The sequence below is a fragment of the Lentinula edodes genome, assembly GCF_021015755.1.
Source record: "Lentinula edodes strain Le(Bin) 0899 ss11 chromosome Unknown C8R40scaffold_31, whole genome shotgun sequence".
Taxonomy (NCBI): Eukaryota; Fungi; Basidiomycota; class Agaricomycetes; order Agaricales; family Omphalotaceae; genus Lentinula; species Lentinula edodes.
This window is the reverse complement of record NW_025764337.1, coordinates 468,698-487,967: the sequence shown is the minus strand read 5'-3', so window position 1 is coordinate 487,967 and position 19,270 is coordinate 468,698. Positions and strand designations below refer to the sequence as shown.

Genomic DNA, 19,270 nt, shown 5'->3' with positions numbered 1-19,270 from the left:
TTAACTCAGCATAAGCCTTAGCATATTGTTCCAGAATGATCTCGGTCGGCTACAGGTTTTTTTACCAGAGCACTCATCTGAAAAACCTGTATACTCGCTAGAGCAAGGATACTGGCTGGAAAGAGCACTCTCCAGCAACAAAAGCACCCAGAGCCAAAATCAAAGCCTGCTCTGGGTGCATTCACTGCTGGAAAGCACTTTGTACTGCTTTCGGCTATTTAGCCGAAGATACAGGTTGTACAGATGCAATAATGACTTAATTTGCAAAGGACCCTCTGGCACGGGTTCTGGAAGTCTCAACTAAACCCAACAGCTATAGACAATGATGCGTACATATTTGCTTAGGATATTGAACAAAGGTTTTGTCCAAGGTGCACTCTGGGCTGTATATTTGTTCCAGAATATATACAGGTTGTCTACTGGTCAGCTTTTGAATTTCCATATCATGAGGCACGATTGTAAACACCAACAACGAGATGTTGGCAATGTTTTGGAACACATCTGCAAAACCTGTATGTTCGGCTAAATAGCCGAAAGCAGCTCAGAGCACTTGGGAGCACTTCCCAGCAGTGAAAGCACCCAGAGCAGGCTTTGATTTTTGCTTTGGGTGCTTTCGTCGCTGGAAAGCGCTCTCCAGCTAGTATCCTTGCTCTGGCGAGTATACATGTTTTGCAGATGCACTTTCGCACACAAATTGAGTGGCACTTGTAGTGGTATTATGATGTATATTACCGTCTGATTCAAGTCTACCTCTATACAAACCACATAGTAGTACTGACAACTTCTTGAGGGACCAAATCATCTGTAAAAACTATATTTTTGGCTAATTATCCAAAGGGCTGAGAGTGCTTCCTAGCAGCCAGAGCTACTCTCAGTGCTTTGGGCACTGAAAGGTGCCCTTCAGCTAGTACTTTTGCTCTGGTGAACATACAGGATTTGCAGATAATTATAATACCAACAGTAATAGCAATTACTTGTTGTATTATTTTTGACTGTTATATAAACCTGATGGATGAAGTCAATGAGCAGTGACCAACATCAGCTAGGCTAAGCCTGGCCTTGTTGGATTACGACACTTGAAATGATTCTTTAGGAAATTAATTATATAGGTTCGAGGAAGTCATTCAAGAATGGAGAAGAGCTCAAAGAGTGGGCAAGTCAGAAAGATAAAATAACTATGTCGGGGCATATTTTTCTTATGAAATACATGAATCAATCCAGGGGGGAAACTTTGGCAAGCAAGGTGATAAATGACCAACTACCTCTGTAAGACACTGTCAGTTAGGGGAGGAAAGTAAAATGTCAAATATAATCACAATCAACAGTGTGTTTCACTACTCTCATTGCCAATCCTCAGGCTCAAGTTCCATTAGAGCTGGAATAGCAACGAACCAGCCTACGCCATCTTCAGCAAATCCATCGGACTCCGGACTATCATCCGCAACGAATGCATTGTGGACTACAGTGATGTTGAGTTACTCCTTAGTGGATCATTTATGAAAATATCTACCATCACCACCAGATACCGGAATTGCTGACACAGATATCATCAAAGTAAAAACCACCAAGAAAACACAACGGATAGTGGTTTGCATTGTATGAGGTGTAGTTGTCAATGGGGGTAAAGGAATAGAGCTCGATTGTTTAAGGGCCCTTATATAGATTGTTATTCACTCGGGAACCCAGTATACGGTAGAGGAAATTGGTTCCTCAACCTTCCAAATGGGCTTGATGTTGATCAAAACGTGTTTTCTCCATCAGACCTTCCAATTATGCGGTATTTTTGGGCTGACTCCACACCATACTCCATATCTTGCCTCTGTTAATAGTCACTTCAAGCCGAAATTCATGGAGTAGACTAGAACTGATTTTGCAAGCTTAATTTTCTGTGATTTTGAGTTAAAAAACATGGGAACACTCCAATCTTCCAAACCACACTCTGAGATGTGTGGTTGGCTGTAAGTAATTGTCACCGCCTAGCCAGTTTTGAGAGATTAGAATCTTTGCTAAGGTCTTAACTCGGATGGGTGATTTTCAATGGAAATTTACCCCAACATACACTCCCATATCATATACAAAGGTCATGTTTCAAGAATTGTATGTTTGCTAAAGCAAGGGTATCAGCTGGAAAGCACTCTCCAGCACCCAAATCACTGGGAGCAATGCTTCCAACTTTGGGTGCCTTGGCTGCTGGGAAGTGCTCTCGGCTGCTCTTGAACAATTAGTTGAACATACAGGTTTTGCAGATGTTTGTAATTCTCACATTCAAGGAAAGTGTCAGTTCAAGCTGCCACCTTGATCGATATTTTTGACAGCTGACCATGGGACTTCATGATATCTCCTTCAAGGAGAGAATTCTCACTTGTTGTCATCATATGTCATTACCAAAGATATCAGGACACCAACGTCATAAAGTCATTGAGGGTGTAAGGTGTGAATTGATTCTGAAATTGATTGTTTGAAAATAGCTACCCAATGTACGGGAGTTGCCGAATGTTTATGGTCTATTAAGCCCGCAGCATTGGTGTGAACAAAGGACTTGTATTCATAGTCTTCGATGGCCCACCAAGAACAGATGTTCTTGACATGAGGGAGAAGCAATCATCTCATATGAGGCACCACGTTCCTCATGGAGATAACACGAGATCAACAGTGATGCGATCCAGTATACATAATGACTGACAATTTCCAATCACTGTCAAAAGGTGCAGCATTAAGAGCCAAGGCCGAATCGGAGCTCAAGATAGGAATCACAGAGGGGAAAAATATAAAATATGCGATTTTTATACTGAACCTTTGGACCAGCTGGAGTGTGGCAGTGATAATTCTACCAATAATTAGAACAGCGCTGGCTGGAAAGATGTTTTGTAGTCTCTTATCTCGCTAACAATGTTGCAAAAAGAGGGCAGACGTGAATTTGATACGGTACCAACTCTACAATAGGAACAAATGTTTTTTGTAGATGGTTTCAGGTCTAAATGCAGGGGACATCTCCGAATTCTCCAGTTGTCCTGAATGTATTGATATTATGCTGTTTTCTACAATATATCCACTTTCATGAACCTCACTTCTCGTAGTTCATCTATCTCTTGATGACGTAAACTATATGTCTATATGAATCTAAAAGAAGTAGCCCTCTGACAACTGAATAATGTCACAATTTTATCCAACACATTTGCGTCGAAAACTATAGCAGCCGCTGGCTTCTATTATTGCGATCTTGCAGGCTTACCCCCCAATTACTTTATCCATGTATTTGATATTGAGTTGTTTTAGTAATACATTCAGCTGATTGGGTTCATTCATATTTTGAGTGCTACGCTTCTTGCTACTCTCTACCCCTTGTAACTTGGATTTGGATACCATCCAAACCTACTACTTCCTCAACTACTATGATGATTTATCTTTACCACAAGTGCAGCGTGATGGCCCATCTTCACATATCAGTATTGCTGTAATGAACATTATCAAGTGGCTGATCAACTTTCAGCCTGTACCCTGTAATCTCTTCCCGCTGTGCATAGAATTTGAACACCAAGTGAACAGTCTAACATGTAGAACATCAATTTGACTGATCATGAATATGTTGTAGATATGATTCTAGGCAATCATTCGAAAATATGGGGCATTATCTCCATTGAGATATTTTCATTATCTCCATTGAGATATTTTCAAGTGCTGTGCCATTTTACTTTTCCGGGTTTAATTATTGCAAGTTCTAGATAATCTTTTTCTAAATGCCTAGCAATCTGAGACTTGATTTTCGATGTCCATCAAGATTTTGATGAGCAATGAAGATGATACATCACCAATGATTTGTGATGTCAAGATAAACATGATTCCTCTGAAAACAATTGACTTATGAAGACACATGAACCATATATCACCGACAGGTTGTGAGAATTTTCACAGGGTGCATGCATGGTCAACTGGTTCATTCTTTCCATTTTATGCATATGGGTTTCGTCATTTTGTGCGGCAACGGCATATGGCGAGAAATTGGTATCTTATACTGAATGGTCTACAGCAACTGGCTGAAAACAGACGTTAGTTTGTGATGACAAATCAGCAGATCGACTGGGTTTAAAATGAATTGTTGAGGTACATGCTTCCTACACAAATCATGTCTAGTGCTTTGACTCAAAGCCGTTTGAGCTATGCTGCAGCGGTTGTGGGATGTGTGACTTATGGTGAGCCTTCTGAAAACTCTATATGTTATCATATTGTGGATATATCCCATTATTAGGGTGCTACTTCGTCCTTGCAGCAATATGTCTTCATTTTCAGATGAAACATACTCAGAGGCATCAAAAGTGGCCTTGGCTCATCTACAACATCCTTATTTTTGTAGTGAGCACCATCTACTTCATAGGGGCAGCAATATGGAGCGAGGTCGAATTTGTTGAAACTACGGTAAACCCATCGGAATTTGCTGGGCTTCTGTCTTCTCCATTGTCTATCTTAAAAGACACTGCATCCGTTGTGAACATTTGGCTTGCAGACAGTCTCATCGTAGGCGCCTCAGTTTTACTTGAATAACCCTCCACAAACCAAAAAGGATTCTTTTAGATCTACAGGGCATATATAATCTGGGGTGGCTCCTGGCACATTATCATACTCCCAGTTTTGATATACTTGAGCAGTATTGGTGCGTATCTGGACAATATATGGAGTTCTGGTTAGATAACCCAGGCCTACTTAGGAACTGGCATAGTCCTCCTCTATGCAAGTGCCCAACCAAATACATCATTTGGCGCTAGTGCGGTCACACATTTTGGAACGGCATTCTGGTCTATTTCAGTTGCATTGAACATCATTGTGACCCTCCTTATTGCGGGACGTTTAATTATGGCTCAACATGCATTGAAGCATGTCCAAGTTGAAAGTAGCAGTCATTATAATCCAATCATTGCCACTTTTGCAGAATCTGCTGCATTGTACTCAATATCTGGACTCTTCTATATCGCTTTTTTTGTTCGCAACAACCCAATTTTCTATGTCTTCAATGCCCTGTTCTGTTCTATGACGGTAGCTCCTCACTTCCTTCCTTGGTAAAAGAAAAACCTGCTCACGAAGATTATTCAAGTCCATTGCCCCTACTCTGATCATTCTTCGTGTTGCCCTTGGGGTAGCATATACAAAAGACTCAATTCCGGGTGCCACTATCACAAACCCTGTCAGGTTTCGGACCGCTGGAACCAGGAACAGCATAGATTCAACTTCTTTCAACCCTTCTACAACAGCAGTACATTTTGCTCCTAAGGCCACTGGTTCAGGACTAACCCATAGCAATGATAACTCTGTTCATTCCTTAGTGAGTCATCTTCCCACTTAATCATCCTCCTTGTACTAATTTGGCGCATGATGACATTACAGAAAGTCCTCACCAGTAAAACCATTGAAGTAAGCAGTATCGGGTCTTCCTGTTGCTCTCAGTTCCTGAACCTCTACAGAACGTGTGATGTCAGCATGGAGCTGATTTGTATTTTTGGAAAGCTGTCATGTTCATTTATGATTTCAGTTCAAGTGGTGGATAATCAAAGAAGTGGACAAAATAATGAACATCCCTCCAAAAGCTGTTGTCCCAGTGTACTTATTGATGTCTCTATGTTGTTGGAATACTTTGACAGTCATTGTCATCATTCAGGCTTGAACCATCGCTGTAGAGACTGCATGAATGAAGAGACTTGTCCTTGATAAGACTGATGTTCAATGAAAACCTCAGAACAGTTAAAGGCCTTTGTCAACCTGGAGAAATATATCAGAAAATTGTTCAAGTCAGTGTAAATTCAGCCTGAAAAATGATCAATGGGAGTACAAGGGAAAGGATGCGTCTGTACTTCATACTGTGTATTTTATACAATAAAACCAGAAACTCATCTAAAGGTCCGACTGCAGCAGAGAGAAATTTCAATGCTAGAGAGAGCTTTCAGCCCTCAGCCACAAGTGTTACAGATGCTTACCAAAAGATATATGTCCCAAGCCATTAGAAAATCCATCACTATATTAGATTGTTGAGAGACCAGGAGTGATACTCAGCAAAACATGGGTCATGCAACTGATGCCTGGGAGAACAGGCCATATGTGATTTCTTGATGCTATTTGAAACTGGGGATTATCTAGCTACAAGAACAATCTTTTTGAATTAGACATTATCTGCTAAGCTTTTGCATATACTTGCTTATAGGCATAGATAGGCATAGGCAATTATGCAGGTCATACACCTCTACAACATATACTTGAACAGTCTCAAGGAGCTATGAGAACAGAAAAGTTGAGCTATGATTATGGTCAGATCCAAAGGCACTAAGAGTGAGTATTCACGGAATAAGAGCATAGGTTGGTTGGTATACTGACTTCGAGGGAAAAGACACAAATTTCTGATATGGAGAGAGGAGGTGAATTCAAACTGAGAGTAAGATACTCCCAGTTCAGTTTCGACGCACGTCATGTGCTTTTCAGTGACTTTCAGAGTGACAATCCTTGAGCACTTTTTATCTCAACACCCAGCCCCAATACAGTCTATTGAGAACACGGGCCCTGTTGAGTACCCTTGTAGGTAGACCTACCCAGAAAATCTAAGTCTTATATCCATAATTGAGAAAGCCTATCGCTTTATGGTGTGTGAAATCACAAAATTCACCATTTTTGATGAATCTCAACATTCTTGAAAAAACTCAAAAGTCAAGAACAACAGCACTTGAGGACTTTGTATTGTATCTTGTAGTAAGAGATGTGCATAGATGCCTGTAGAGCAAAATACTCATCATTTCAGCACAGTTTTGTGGCTTGTCAATGGTATGCATCTTGTTTGTTGAAGTTATTCCACTCTCAGAATGGATGGATCACCCAGGTTATTCACAATAAAACATTGCTCATTTGAGAATGATTTACAGCTGGGGATGATGAGAAAAGTGCAGTCAATGTACAAAAATATGAACCGAGGACCATTAAGGACTTGGCGCTTAGTTTGGACACTCTTGCCAGAATGTTATCTCATCTCTGAATTCTTCACTATAAAATCTCAGAAAATCTGATATTGTCTTTAAGTAGTAGGTTAACAGTGCCCGTGTTTTAATTTTTGCATAACTCAAATGAAAACTACTCGAAAGACCAATTCGTTGCACCTTGAGATTTTTGGCGGGGTCACAGCTGTGACCAGCACGTGATATGCGTCGAAACTGAACTGGGAGTATCTTAAGTATGGAACATAAGTACAAAGTAATCAAGAGATACGACAAAAGTGAGAAGTCCTATGGAATTTCAAGCTACAAGGGATGTAGTAAGCTATGACAAGATGGTGAGTGCCAATTCCCCATATCTAGAGGACGGTCATACCAAAACGCTTTAGATATCACGTTGTAATGTGGACCCAGTGGACGGAACATGTAATGTACGGAATTGAGCATCACCACTAAAATAAATCACATTGAGGGGTGCCTGGTTGCGCTGACCCCATAGATCCAATCCAGCCCAATATGGATAACAGCCCATATGACGTTTTCCATTGTAAAATGGGATACCGATATCAATTCTAATATTCAACCTCATAAGTCATTTATCAAAAAAAAGAATCAAGTATTTTACCGAAATTCATCCAATTGTTCAGTGGATCTCAGTGCAAGTCGGTCTGAGAAGGGATTGAAATAAGTGAAAATATTGGTCCCATTTAGGACAAGCTTGTCCACATATAATGTGCCCTTGTCAATGGCAACAGCAACAGTGGTATTACTGTCGGAATTGACCCAAGTCCCAACATACAGAGAGGTTGCGAGCTCTGCAAGCACAGTATCAATGTGTGGCTGGAAAACCTCAAACACATCATATGCAATTTTGCCTGCATCAGGATAATGACCAGAAAGCAGCACAGATACTCCATACATTGTGCCAGGATGGATTGCAATAGCTGCGTGGTATCCAGCCATGGCTCCAACTGGTAATAGTTAGTTACATTCTCTTGTAACATGCCACAAAATCAATGACTTACGCTTCCAATAGATACGCCTCAACCTGTTATTGGAGTCAAGTGCTTTGATGATTTCCCAGACAAATCCAGTTTCTGTCCAGTCATCCTCCTCAAAGGCATGTGCAGAATGAATCCAGTTGTTGAAAGTAGTCTTGGAAAGGAGGCTACCTTGGGTTCCTGAGCTCAGGAGGCTTCTGAGAAAAATAGCAGAATCTCTCAAAGATGAAAATTGTCCAGCTGCAGGATTCATGGCATCTAAAAAGTCCTGATCCTTGGAAGATGACTAGTGTCAGATTATAAATAGCAGAAATTGAACATGCTTACAGCAACCTCTGGAGCTAAAGATGGTACTACCACCATATCTTTGTTCTGCCCAGACACCAAAAAATGGCTGTCATTCATGTGTATCTTATCAAATATATCACGTTGAACCAGCTCTGAAAAAAGGTTTGGCTCCTTGGGACCATTTACCTGGCGGTTCGCAGCAACAAGTGCCATTCCCAATAAGCCTATACCAGTATTTGAGTACACAGGCCATGAAAATTGGGGAGAGACAAGAAAGTTCTCTTCTATAGATTGGTAAAGAGATTCATGACTTGGGAAAGGTAATCCATTAGTGGGAGGGGGACCTGCGCCTACAAGATCCTTAGGCCAATTTGCTACATCACCAGGAGGCCAATCTCTTCCTAGGCCAGACACATGGCTGGCAAGCTGAAGAAGGGTAACAGGAGAATTTTCATGATGTTGTTTGCTGATGGTATCATTGCGATACATGAACCTGGGCAAGTACTTGTTGACTGGGTCATCCCTAATTGGGTAAAATTCAGTAAAGATGCATCCCGAAGAAATGATATGAGTAATACCAAGATATAATATGCTTCTGTGCGAGAATGTGACCTTCCAGTACCGTGAACAGCTTCGTGACTGATGCGATCCGGTATGCTGAATGACTGTCGGTTGGAAGAGAAGTTTTTGACTCATTCCCACGTCTCATACCATAATTCTCTTCAAACACAGTGCCACCGGGAGTCACAACAGCAACAGAGAGACTGTCTATATCCCCGGATGAGAACCTATCCGCTAGGAAGCTGCGAAGACGATGTGAAGCAAGCTGTATCTCGTTATGCTGATCGATGGGTGTGTTGGGTGAGAAGAGTTTCGGAAGGAACGGACGACAGCGAAAGCGCTCTGGTTCGTATTCATTTGAATCAGGTTTTTGGGGAGGACTTTCACTAATGAAGTTTCCGTTGTAGTAAGCTCCTAGAAGCAACGCCAAGAGAACGATAAAGACAGACTGCCTGAGTGGCAACATGGTCGTGGTTGTGTAGAGAGTTGCAGACAAACACGTGATTACGTCAATTTTCAGTGTTCTCGGTTTACAAATGCAAGCCTGATCCCGCGCCGCATAGCCTATGTTACTTAATAGCTGTACCTTGTATTTGCTATATTCTTACATCTTACACTCAACTGGATTGTCATTCGTGTAAGATGGCCGCAATTGCCAATGGACGGCAATACGGTAACATTTGATGTAGCTGCGTCCGCCGCTATTGCTTTCCTACATCCAATTGCTCATACTGATCGACCGGGGTACGTGGATTTCTGCATTAGCCTCATGTTACATATCTTTTCTCTGTCACTTCAATAAATTACTTACTCTTTAAGCAAATTTAAAACCAAAAACATTTCGTTCCTTCCTTATCGCCACAACTACCGAATTCCTGTGCTATTCATATTGGTAAGTACATGGAATATGCAGATGTTCGACGGTCACCTCGGTATCACATCCCACGTTGTCGCCACCTGGTCCCCTCTTTTCAACGGCCATCTAGTGTCTGATGATCTATTTTGACCCACAGAATATGTTCCTTTCTCGTACTATTGTACTACATCAACTCTGTGGGTGACTTTGAACAGCAAATTTTTCTCATGGTAGTTGAATCTTTCACATCTTCGGGCAATATCAACGGCCATCATCCAATGATCTATCTTGACCTATCTTGACCCACAACACATGTTTTTCGAAATTCATACTGACCACACAGCAAAGAGTATGAACGGCCATCTGAGAGTTTGATGATCTTTCTTGACCCACAGCATATATCCCCTCTGCATCCTACGACCATACTGCAACATATACGTAAATTCTATACAGAGCCGCGATGGGGCGCTGGAAATCACAATTGTAAGTACTACATCAACTCTGTGGGCGACTTCTCACAGCAATCTTCTCTCATGGATCAATCTTGATATTGCTTGCAATCACCAGGCGGTATCAGCATTATTCCGCGACGTACGAAGAATCATTCCGACGCGGAGATAAGCCTCTCGATTTTCTTTTTTGAACTTTTGCTCTCTGTAAGTTCAAACCTCCCGTTGCTTGAAAAGTCACCATGCTTTGTCATTGACCCTACCTACTATCCTTTAACAAATCAACTGCAGGTGTTCTTTGAGGTCATCGAGGCTGTAATAATATAACAGGAGATGTCCTACCTCAGGAGTACCTTGCTCTAGTACCTCTTGATGTTTTCTTTTCAACTACCGGCTATTCCCAAGCAACCGTACTGCAACGGTCCCCACAAAATTCAAATGAGAATTTCATTGACCACATATTTGTCTCCGTGATTCGAAGCAAGTTCACATGGACAACAGGATGAAGTACATACAGGATTTGGGCATGAAAGATATACATAATGAATGTTTTCTGTGTTTATTCCTTCAAGTTAACTTGGGACTTTACATAGCAGTATCAAAGCAGTGGAAACCCATACATCCTATATACATGTAGGTGCAATTAGTAACTACACAGGGTACTATGTAAATGTGCGAAATACTTAGTGTACAAGGTGAAGTTCATATGCTTCCTAGTAGCTCAAAGAACACCATGTATACCCCGACTTGGAAGCACCTATCAACTGTCACTTTCCCAGCTGTGCTAGGCAGAAAAATGACAATCCTAGACTCCTGACTTGGTCATCCAGGGCTGGGATTAAATTGAGGTATAGAACTGAGACAATGGTGATAAACACAGCAACTCAAATTAGTCCAGCCTGAGCTCTGCTTCAAGTGCAGTTGAGCCTAGTAAATTCTCAAGAGCTTTCATGAGCAGCAGTAAGACTAATAAGTAGAATAAAGTGGTAGGTAGAATTCTCAATCAAGGTATGGTTGACAACTGGCTGGAAATGAGCTATGAAAATGTAGTAACAAAGACTGTAGACAGTGTGGTGTATATAACTTGCTAGACCGCCTTACAAGAGGAGTTCCGCCCTCCAGGTTTCCTCAGACTAAACCAACTCCCTCACCTCTCTAGACTCACTCCAGCTTCTTGATGTCATTGTAAATCAAAGAGAGACTTGGACTTGGCCGTAGTAAGTGTGAATACATCACATCTGCAAAACCTTCAACAGCATGTGGCTCCCTTATGCTGTGTGCACGAGGTCCCTGTCACTAATATTCAACATTCAGAACTCAGGTACTCACCTCCTCTCACCAACAAATTTTAAGTATACTCGTTCTTTCCACTCAGTATGGACTGTTGAAGGCGAACTTGAAGCGTCCAACGTCCAACATCCAACATCCAACCCGCCGCACTCTTTATTTGCAGTCCATTTACCCGGTACTTGTAGTGAGATCGTGGTGATAGTCCATCGTTCGCTGACTCGTGCTTGAACCCGAGTGTTGTTACCAGAAACATCAGGATGACCATCGTTACCGTTCAAGTTCAGCCTGAGTGAGAGCAAGGAGGCGAACGAAGCTTCAGCTGTAGCGTTGGAGATGGGTGTGGTTGATATCTAGGTGGTAGAGATTCAGGGAAGGGTGTCGGTGATTCAATCAGCAGTCAGGTCAGGTTTGAGTTACATACATATTCCGAACGAGGAAGACGAAGGACGTACCAACTCCGATACGACTCGAGTCTCGCACCTCTCCAAGTTGATTAAATCCTCTTCGGAACCACACACACCAGAGAAAGTTAAACGTTAAACCTTTCAATATCAATACCATTGATATCTCAGAAATCAACCGAAGGACAGGAGGAACGTACCTCTCCGTGTCGTCGCGCCTATTGAACCTCTCGTCACGCCTATTAAACCTCCTCCCAAATCCAAATCCACTTCGCCTTCGGGGTTTATTTCTGATCCGGATCTTTACTAGCACTTCTTCCACGCTTCAAGACTCCTCCTCTTCCTCCTCCTCCTCCGCCCTTAGGTTCAAACCTCCTCCACCCTTTAGGTTCAAACCTCCTCCTCCTCCTCCTCCTCCTCCTCCTCCTCTTCCTCCTCCCCCTCACGCCCTCAAACCTCAAACCAACCTCTCTTCATCCAGCACCCCCACCCCCACCGTGACTCACACCCACACCCTCCAGTGGCAGATGATAAACCCCGCTCATACCTTGGATCCGCTTCAAGTGTGAGTACAGGGCAATTCAAGTTTGGGGTACTGATACTGGTGCGGTCGGGGTATCAGTGCCAGTACATTCGGGGATTCCATCTATTTCGGTCGTTCGGTCGTTCGTCGGGTTGGGGGGTAATACCGTATACGTGTACGTGTAAGTGTAAGGCCAATTCCCACCCGGGCATCGAGTCGCGAATTACGAATTGTGTTGGAAGATTCGAAGAGTCGGACGTGGATTCAAGTTGCTGGGGTTGTTGTTGTTGTTGTCGACACGGGAAGAGAATGGAGAATTAATGGGTAGGCGATAGCCTCAGTGAGAGACTGCTGGAGGTAGAGTTGAGGAGTTTCGGGGTTGAGTTGAACGTTGAAAGGGAGGGGGTTGAGAGAAAAGACTTAGAAGACTCAGACTATGAAGAAGACTGGGAAGAATCAGAAGAAGATGAAGATGAAAATCAAAATCACAAACGTACCCAGCTCCTGCACCAACAGTCGCCACTCGATGAATCGCCCATTCGAAATAATAGTATAGCCCAACCCCTCTCCGTCCTCTTGTGCACTTGTCCCACCATTAAACGAGTCTATAAAAACGAGTCTATAATCTTGACCTGGAACGATCAGCGCACCCATCGAGAGGCGCTCAACAATTTGCAAAGTCCTCGATCTCTCTTACCGGTCCCAATACCAACACCAACACCAACACCAACACCAACACCAACACCAACACCAATTCCAACACCAACACCAACACCAACACCATTCCCCAATAAACCACAAACATCCTCCACGCGGTGCTGATTCAGTGATTCTGGTGTAAAGAGCGATGAATGAGAGATCCTGAGAGATCTTGAGAGATCTTGTTCACACTCGGAGTCTGGAGAGTTCTGCGCGGTGGTGTGGCGTGGTGTGGTGTGCCAGTGTGGTGTGGTGTAGTGTTGATGAACAAAGAACAAGTGCAAGCGAGCGGGGTCCTTTGATGTTCCAGTGTTTGATATTTCAGTATTCGATATTCCAGATCTTCCAGTATTCTGAATCGCCAATATTCAATGCTTATGCTTATGCTTGCTCCCGGGGGAACGAACTCGAACTCGAACTCGAATAAGCCAATACGCCAATAATCCTGAATAAGTCAAAAAATCCTTCATTCCCCGTTCATTCCCCGTTCATAACCGTTCATAACCGTTCATCATTCGTTCATCATTCGTTCGTCTGATTTCAAATAGATACTAAACACCTGCAGACCATTCGCATTCGCGATAGACCTAACTTCGAACCACGAATCGGAAAAGTGAATGATTCTGAAGAGGAAGTTGATTTTACACTGTAAGTTGTTGATTATGGTAATCGCAGTCGAATTTGAAGACCACTATCACCACCCTCCACCTCCAGCAGACCACTCCCACCACCCTCTTGCACCACTACCACCTTCCCACCAGTGACCACCTTACCAAGTACGAACCCCACATACACATACACATACACATACATAGACATAGACATAGACATAGACATAGACGCTGTCCGAGTCTTGTGCGGCGGCATTCAGTCACGACTCACAGTCAGCGGGGGCATTCGATATTCGATATTCAAATATTCGATGACTCGATATTCAATATTTAACAATGACTCAAATTCAAAAAAACCCCCCGAGTTCACCGTTCACCACTGGCTCCTCCGAGTCTCCACAATCCCGATCCCAAACCCAACCCTACCTACCTCCCATCTTTGAGTATCCCCCACCCAACCTACCTCCCATCTCCGAGTATCTCCCATCACTCGCATCACTCAAATTTCACACTTCACACTGGGAATACCAGTATCGACATCAGTATCAGTCACTTATGCATATACGCAAATACGGTGACCAAGTCAACACCTCAACGTCAACTCCTCCGAACCCACCGAACCTACCCTTCGAACCCACCGAACCCACCCACTCACATATCCAACGCACATATCCAATGCACAAAACCCACACATCCAAATTCCGAATCTATCCCTCTATCCCTCTATCCCTCGGTTCCTCAGTTCATCGGAGCAAGAGTCAATACACACCCCACATCACACATCCCACATCCCACATCCCACATCCCACATCCCACATCCCACACCCCACATCCCACACCTCACATCACACATCCCACATCCCACATCCCACACCCCACATCGCGCATTGCATTGCATTGTGGTGGGGTGGGGTGCGGGAACGGGGCTTGGATAGTGGAGCGGTGGGGTGGAGTGGGGTGCGGTGACGAGGCGTTTGTGTGTGTGTGTTCACGGAGGAGGGAAATGGAAGGGAGGAGGGGGACGAGGAGGGGGGGAGAGGGGGGGAGGGGGGACGAGGAGAGGGGAGGAAGGGGGGTGTTGATCACAGATCAACCCGTTAGATACAGTGTAGTGCGTCTAAGTCTGTCTCGGTCGTCTCGTCTCGTATCTGTGTATCTGTGTACGAACGGAGTCACTTCGGTTTGAGATACATCCATCCATACATCCATCCATCCATACTACTCCTACTACTTCGCTTACTCCGTTACTTCGCTTACTTCATCATTGTATGTATCGCCACTGTATCGCTATCGCTGTTCCTCGAGTTCCTCTCGATACCTTCTCTTAAACCCACCTATCCACCTATCTACCATGCGTCCAACGTTCTCTGTCGTTCGATGTGGTGGATCTGCTCCTTTCTTTCTTTCTATCTATATATATATCTATCTAATACATACTATGTATAACCCCAGGAACTCGTCTCCATTCTCCTCGTCTACTCAAAACTCAGAAACACCATACCTAGTGCCCTTCTCTTTCTCCCTCACCCACCCCCTCATCACTCAACACTCATCACTCAACACACACCCTCCACTTCGCACTCCACTTCGCACTCACCCAACACACCCCCTCCACTTCGCACTCAGGTAACTCCAGACTCCAACTCTGGTCCAACATTTCACGAATGAGTCGTCTCCGCTGAGGTAGAGTCGGTAAGTGTACCATACGCTCAATGTATTATGTGAAGTTTCACATGCGATGGATGGGATGGAGATGGGGTGGGATGGGATGGAGATGGAGATGGAGTTGTTGGAGGTGCGGTAATACTACATCCTACCTCTGCTCTAAGGCCTCACCTCACTCCTTTTCCCCTTCCCACTCCCCATTCCCCACTCCATCGCTCAATACATCCTCCCAGCTCCGAGTCGAGTTCTCGCTGGGAAGCTGCGTAGCTGTGAACACTGCAAAACATGAAACTATGAGACTATGTATGGAACGGTATTCGTGGAACGGTATCTGAATATCTAAATATTGAATATCGAATATGGGGTTCGTGGACCCTCGGAATCGGTGGAAGGGGTGAAGGGCTGAGAATGGAAGGAGTGGAAGGTGGGGGATGGAAGGAGGGGGGTGGAGGATGGAAGGCTGAGGAACAGTGGATACCCACCAACCAACCAACGGAGAAACAGTCTGGCTCGGCGTAGCGCAGTCCGGCTCAGTCCAACGCGGCGTGCTGTGGGATTCCCCCTAGGAGGACGAAACAATTCATCTACTACTACATAAGGAGAGAACAACGTCCTCTCCGTCCTTCCTCCCCCATTGAGGTCTTCAGTCCAGTTTCACTCAACGGCTTCCCTAACTCCTCTTCATCGCTCTACTTCTCGGGAGTCGGGTTCGGCCTGCCTTGTGTCCCCTTTGCTACCCTGTCCTTCCCTGACCTTCCCTCCTTCTTCCCTCCGCTCCCCCCTTTGCTCCGCTCCGCTCCCCTGAACTCCTCTTCACCTCCCCTGTCCCCTCCCTTGTCCTCCCGTGTCCTCGATAGACTCCAAGGGACTCCAGTCGAAAACGGAACAGTGGGAAAAGAACAGAACAGAACAGAACAGTGGACTCGAGCAGATTCGAACAGACCTCGAAACACGGAACACGAAACACGGAACTCGAAACACGGAACACAGAACTCGGAACAACCCCCACCACCTCGTTCCGTCCGTCGTGGATACTCCCGTGCGTATCTCCAGGTAAACCACCTAAACCACTGAGCACCGAACGCACCGAACTACCGGGAACCAAAACCACTGCAACCACCTCAACCACCCAAAACCACCTCAACCACACAGCACTCTTCATCAAGCTCCACGGGATGCACGGGTGGCGGGCATCATCAAGATAGACGGAGCAAGATAGATGAGAGACAAGATAGACGGAGCAAGATAGACGAGAGACAAGATAGACGAGAGACAAGAGGATGCGCACTACGAGGGACTCGGAGGGGATGGGGTCTGGGTCTGGGTGCGGTAGGTGTGGACCTGACTCCGGAACCTGGAAGGAAGGTGGGGGGGAAGGAAGGAAGGAAGGAAGGGAGGGAAGGAAGGGAGGGAGGGAGGGAGGGAGGGAGGGAGGTGGGAAGGGAGGGTGGGAGGTGGGAGGGAGGAAGGGGGGATGGAGGGAGGGGGGAGGGAAGGTGGGTTGTGTTACGAGTCCCGAGTCCCGGTTAGGTCTTATCTCGGAGGCAGGTCACACCTTATACCTCGCTTCACTGCGCATATGTTTCGTAGTTGAGTACGTTGAGTATTCCGTTCCGGTTGGATGAATGGATGGATGGGTGGATGGGTTGAAAGAACACCCATCCCATCCCTCCACTCCCATCCAATCCCCCAATCCCCCTACCCATCCCTTCCCCCTTCCCCTCAATCTTCAATACCACCCACCCAACCACCGCATACCATCATCTCCCTATCCTCGATCAAAGCCTGGAAACAGGCTATAAACAGGGGATGTACAACGGAGTCAGGGGGTGGGTGGGTGGAGTCGGGACTCGGTGGGTTGATGGGTTGATGAGTGTGATGGGGAGGAGGAGGATGAGGATGATGAGGAGGAGGAGATGGGGAGATGGGGAGGATGGGGAGATGGGAGGAACCCGAGAGGAAGTGTATGACTCCTCTCATTCACCTAACTCGGGTTTAGCTTGCTATTTGTTCTGTTCCATTCCTATCCTGTACCTCCTTCACACACCCGATGCATCCCTTCCCTCCTCCTCCCCTCTCCCTCTCCCTCTCCCTCTCCCTCTCCCTCCCCTCCTCCTCCCCCCCCCTCTCTCCCTCCCCTCCCTCCCTCCCCTCCCCCTCTCACCCCCCTCCAACACCAGTCACAACACTCACAATGCAATGGCGCAGTACCAGCGATGCAGCGATGCAGCGATACAGGCCCGATGCCTCATCTCGATACATGAACATACATCCAGGGTGAACCTGTGGGCGGTGCGTGGTGCGTGGTGCGTGGTGCGTGTTTCGTGTACCTGTGCTTCAGGGTGATGCAGGGTGGTGCAGGGTGGTGGAAGGTGGTAGGGAGGGAGGGAGGGAGGGAGGTAGGTATGGAATGGGTGTTTGCTGGGGGGACGGTGGGGGAAAGTGGGGGACAGTGTCTAGTTGAGTGGATTACCCTCTTCCACTTCCCTCCCCTCTTACTTCCTCCCTCTTCCACCTCCCCTCCTCCCAACCTACTTCTTACTTACTCCACCAAACCACACCTCCACACATCCACACATCCACACCAACCTTCTTCCAGGACATATCTCCGCTTTCCCGGGACGGGGGTGGAGGTGGAGGGTTTACGGAGGGTTTACGGAGGTCTACGGAGGGTTACAGAGGATTACGGAGATTTACGGAGAATTACGGAGGGTTTACGAAGATTTACGGAGGGAGAGAAGCAAGGAAGGAAGCAAGGAAGGAAGGAAAGAATGAAAGGCAGAGCACTCGGGAGGGTTCAGGAGGGAGTGGGTTCCCTCGCAGATTGAATAAAGGATCGAATAAGGATCCTGCAGTGTTTCATTCCCACCCTATCCCTCCACCCCTCTCCTCCATCTGGTATCCATCTGGTCCAACCCCTCTCCTTCCAAACACAACACGACGCAATCTCATACCATCACCCCCCAGCCACAGCGCGGCGCGGTGCAGCAACGAACGGGAGGTCGTGCAACGAACGGGGGGGTCGTGCAACGAACGGCGGCGTGGTGCAAAAAACGGCGTGGTGCAGCAAAAAACGGGGGGATCGTACAAAAAGAGGGGGGTCATGCAAAAAACAGGAGGTCGTGCAAGCAAACGGGGGTCGTGCAACGTACGTACGTAAGCTTGGGGGGGGGGAGGAGAGAGATTTGTGTTGGGTGCGTGGTTGAGTGTGTTTCTTTCTTCCTCTCGGTCTGTCTTTCTTTCTTTCTTTCTTCTTCTCTCTCTTTCTTCTTCTTCTCTATCTCCCTCCCCCTCTGTCTCTGTCCCTCTCCCTCTCTCGCTCTATCCATCGCACTCACTCATTCACTCACTCCCTCCTCAAGGCCTCATCAACTATCAACTATCAACTATCAACTCCCCACGGCCCAAGATCACCGCCCTTGGGGAGTGAGAGGGCCCAGAGTCGTCGTCTTTGTCTTCACTTCGTCTTTGTCTTCGTATTCTAGACAGGCACCTGTTTTAGTATAAGTAGACAGCGGTAGCAGAAGCAGCGGCGGGGGCGGTGGTAGCAGTGGGGGTGGGGGTGGGTGATGCTGAGTAATAGACTCGACGCACACATAAGGCTCTTCTGTTCATCTTCCAGGACTCTTTGACACTCTTCGACGCTCTTCAACCCTCTTCGACACTCTTCAATCCTCTTTGACGCTCTTCGATGCTCTTTGATGCTCTTTGATGCTCTTCAATCCTCTTCAAGACTATTCAACCCTCTTCAACCCTCTTCGAGGGCCCGCATTCCGACTCTCCCGCTTCCGTCCTACGTAGATTGCCAATTGGTCGTCCAAGTCCAAGTCCAAGTCCAAGCTCTCGGAGTGGTCCAAGTCCAAGTCCAAGTCCAAGCTCACAGAGTGGTGGTCCAAGTCCAAGTCCAAGTCCAAGTTTACACAGTCGATTGTTCACATGTTTTTATGAGTTGGGTTAGGTGTTT

At 45.8% G+C, this 19,270-nt stretch overlaps 5 protein-coding genes across 5 annotated transcripts; 2 read left to right on the top strand and 3 right to left on the bottom strand.

The window, feature by feature from the left end:
* Positions 1-1,340: 1,340 nt before the first annotated feature.
* On the bottom strand, positions 1,341-1,595 carry C8R40DRAFT_1173640 (uncharacterized protein; the record flags this gene model as incomplete). Its single annotated transcript, XM_046232052.1, has 2 exons — positions 1,341-1,459; positions 1,511-1,595. The coding sequence occupies 2 exons, from the start codon at positions 1,593-1,595 to the stop codon at positions 1,341-1,343; spliced, it is 204 nt and encodes a 67-aa protein (XP_046083646.1).
* A 2,528-nt stretch (positions 1,596-4,123) lies between these two features.
* Positions 4,124-5,669, top strand: C8R40DRAFT_1151234 (uncharacterized protein; the record flags this gene model as incomplete). Its single annotated transcript, XM_046229555.1, has 7 exons — positions 4,124-4,190; positions 4,247-4,512; positions 4,570-4,648; positions 4,703-5,028; positions 5,087-5,314; positions 5,377-5,403; positions 5,454-5,669. 7 exons carry the CDS (start codon positions 4,124-4,126, stop codon positions 5,460-5,462), a joined length of 1,002 nt encoding a protein of 333 aa, XP_046083645.1. The 3' UTR covers positions 5,463-5,669.
* Positions 5,670-7,129: 1,460 nt separating this feature from the next.
* C8R40DRAFT_1117346 (beta-lactamase/transpeptidase-like protein) lies at positions 7,130-9,304 on the bottom strand. Its single transcript, XM_046228649.1, has 6 exons — positions 8,830-9,304; positions 8,291-8,774; positions 7,988-8,237; positions 7,588-7,933; positions 7,339-7,534; positions 7,130-7,287 (listed from the first exon to the last, which is right to left on the bottom strand). Exons 1-5 carry the CDS (start codon positions 9,276-9,278, stop codon positions 7,348-7,350), a joined length of 1,716 nt encoding a protein of 571 aa, XP_046083644.1. The 5' UTR covers positions 9,279-9,304; the 3' UTR covers positions 7,130-7,287; positions 7,339-7,347.
* Positions 9,305-11,006: 1,702 nt separating this feature from the next.
* Positions 11,007-13,927, bottom strand: C8R40DRAFT_1071751 (uncharacterized protein; the record flags this gene model as incomplete). Its single annotated transcript, XM_046226375.1, has 9 exons — positions 11,007-11,083; positions 11,365-11,390; positions 11,447-11,726; positions 11,860-11,949; positions 12,009-12,098; positions 12,829-12,936; positions 13,029-13,383; positions 13,590-13,676; positions 13,913-13,927. 9 exons carry the CDS (start codon positions 13,925-13,927, stop codon positions 11,007-11,009), a joined length of 1,128 nt encoding a protein of 375 aa, XP_046083643.1.
* A 50-nt stretch (positions 13,928-13,977) lies between these two features.
* Positions 13,978-15,309, top strand: C8R40DRAFT_1173636 (uncharacterized protein; the record flags this gene model as incomplete). The annotated part of the gene is made up of 2 exons (XM_046232051.1): positions 13,978-14,598; positions 15,094-15,309. 2 exons carry the CDS (start codon positions 13,978-13,980, stop codon positions 15,307-15,309), a joined length of 837 nt encoding a protein of 278 aa, XP_046083642.1.
* Positions 15,310-19,270: the final 3,961 nt, after the last annotated feature.

Excerpts from the sequence above, each read along its gene's own strand:
- C8R40DRAFT_1117346 (XM_046228649.1), bottom strand. The coding sequence starts at position 9,278 with ATGTTGCCACTCAGGCAGTCTGTCTTTATCGTTCTCTTGGCGTTGCTT. Across the intron at positions 8,775-8,829 it reads CAGAAGCATATTATATCTTG|GGATGACCCAGTCAACAAGT; the intron begins GTATTACTCATA and ends TTACCCAATTAG. Across the intron at positions 7,934-7,987 it reads GAGGCGTATCTATTGGAAGC|TTGGAGCCATGGCTGGATAC; the intron begins GTAAGTCATTGA and ends AACTATTACCAG.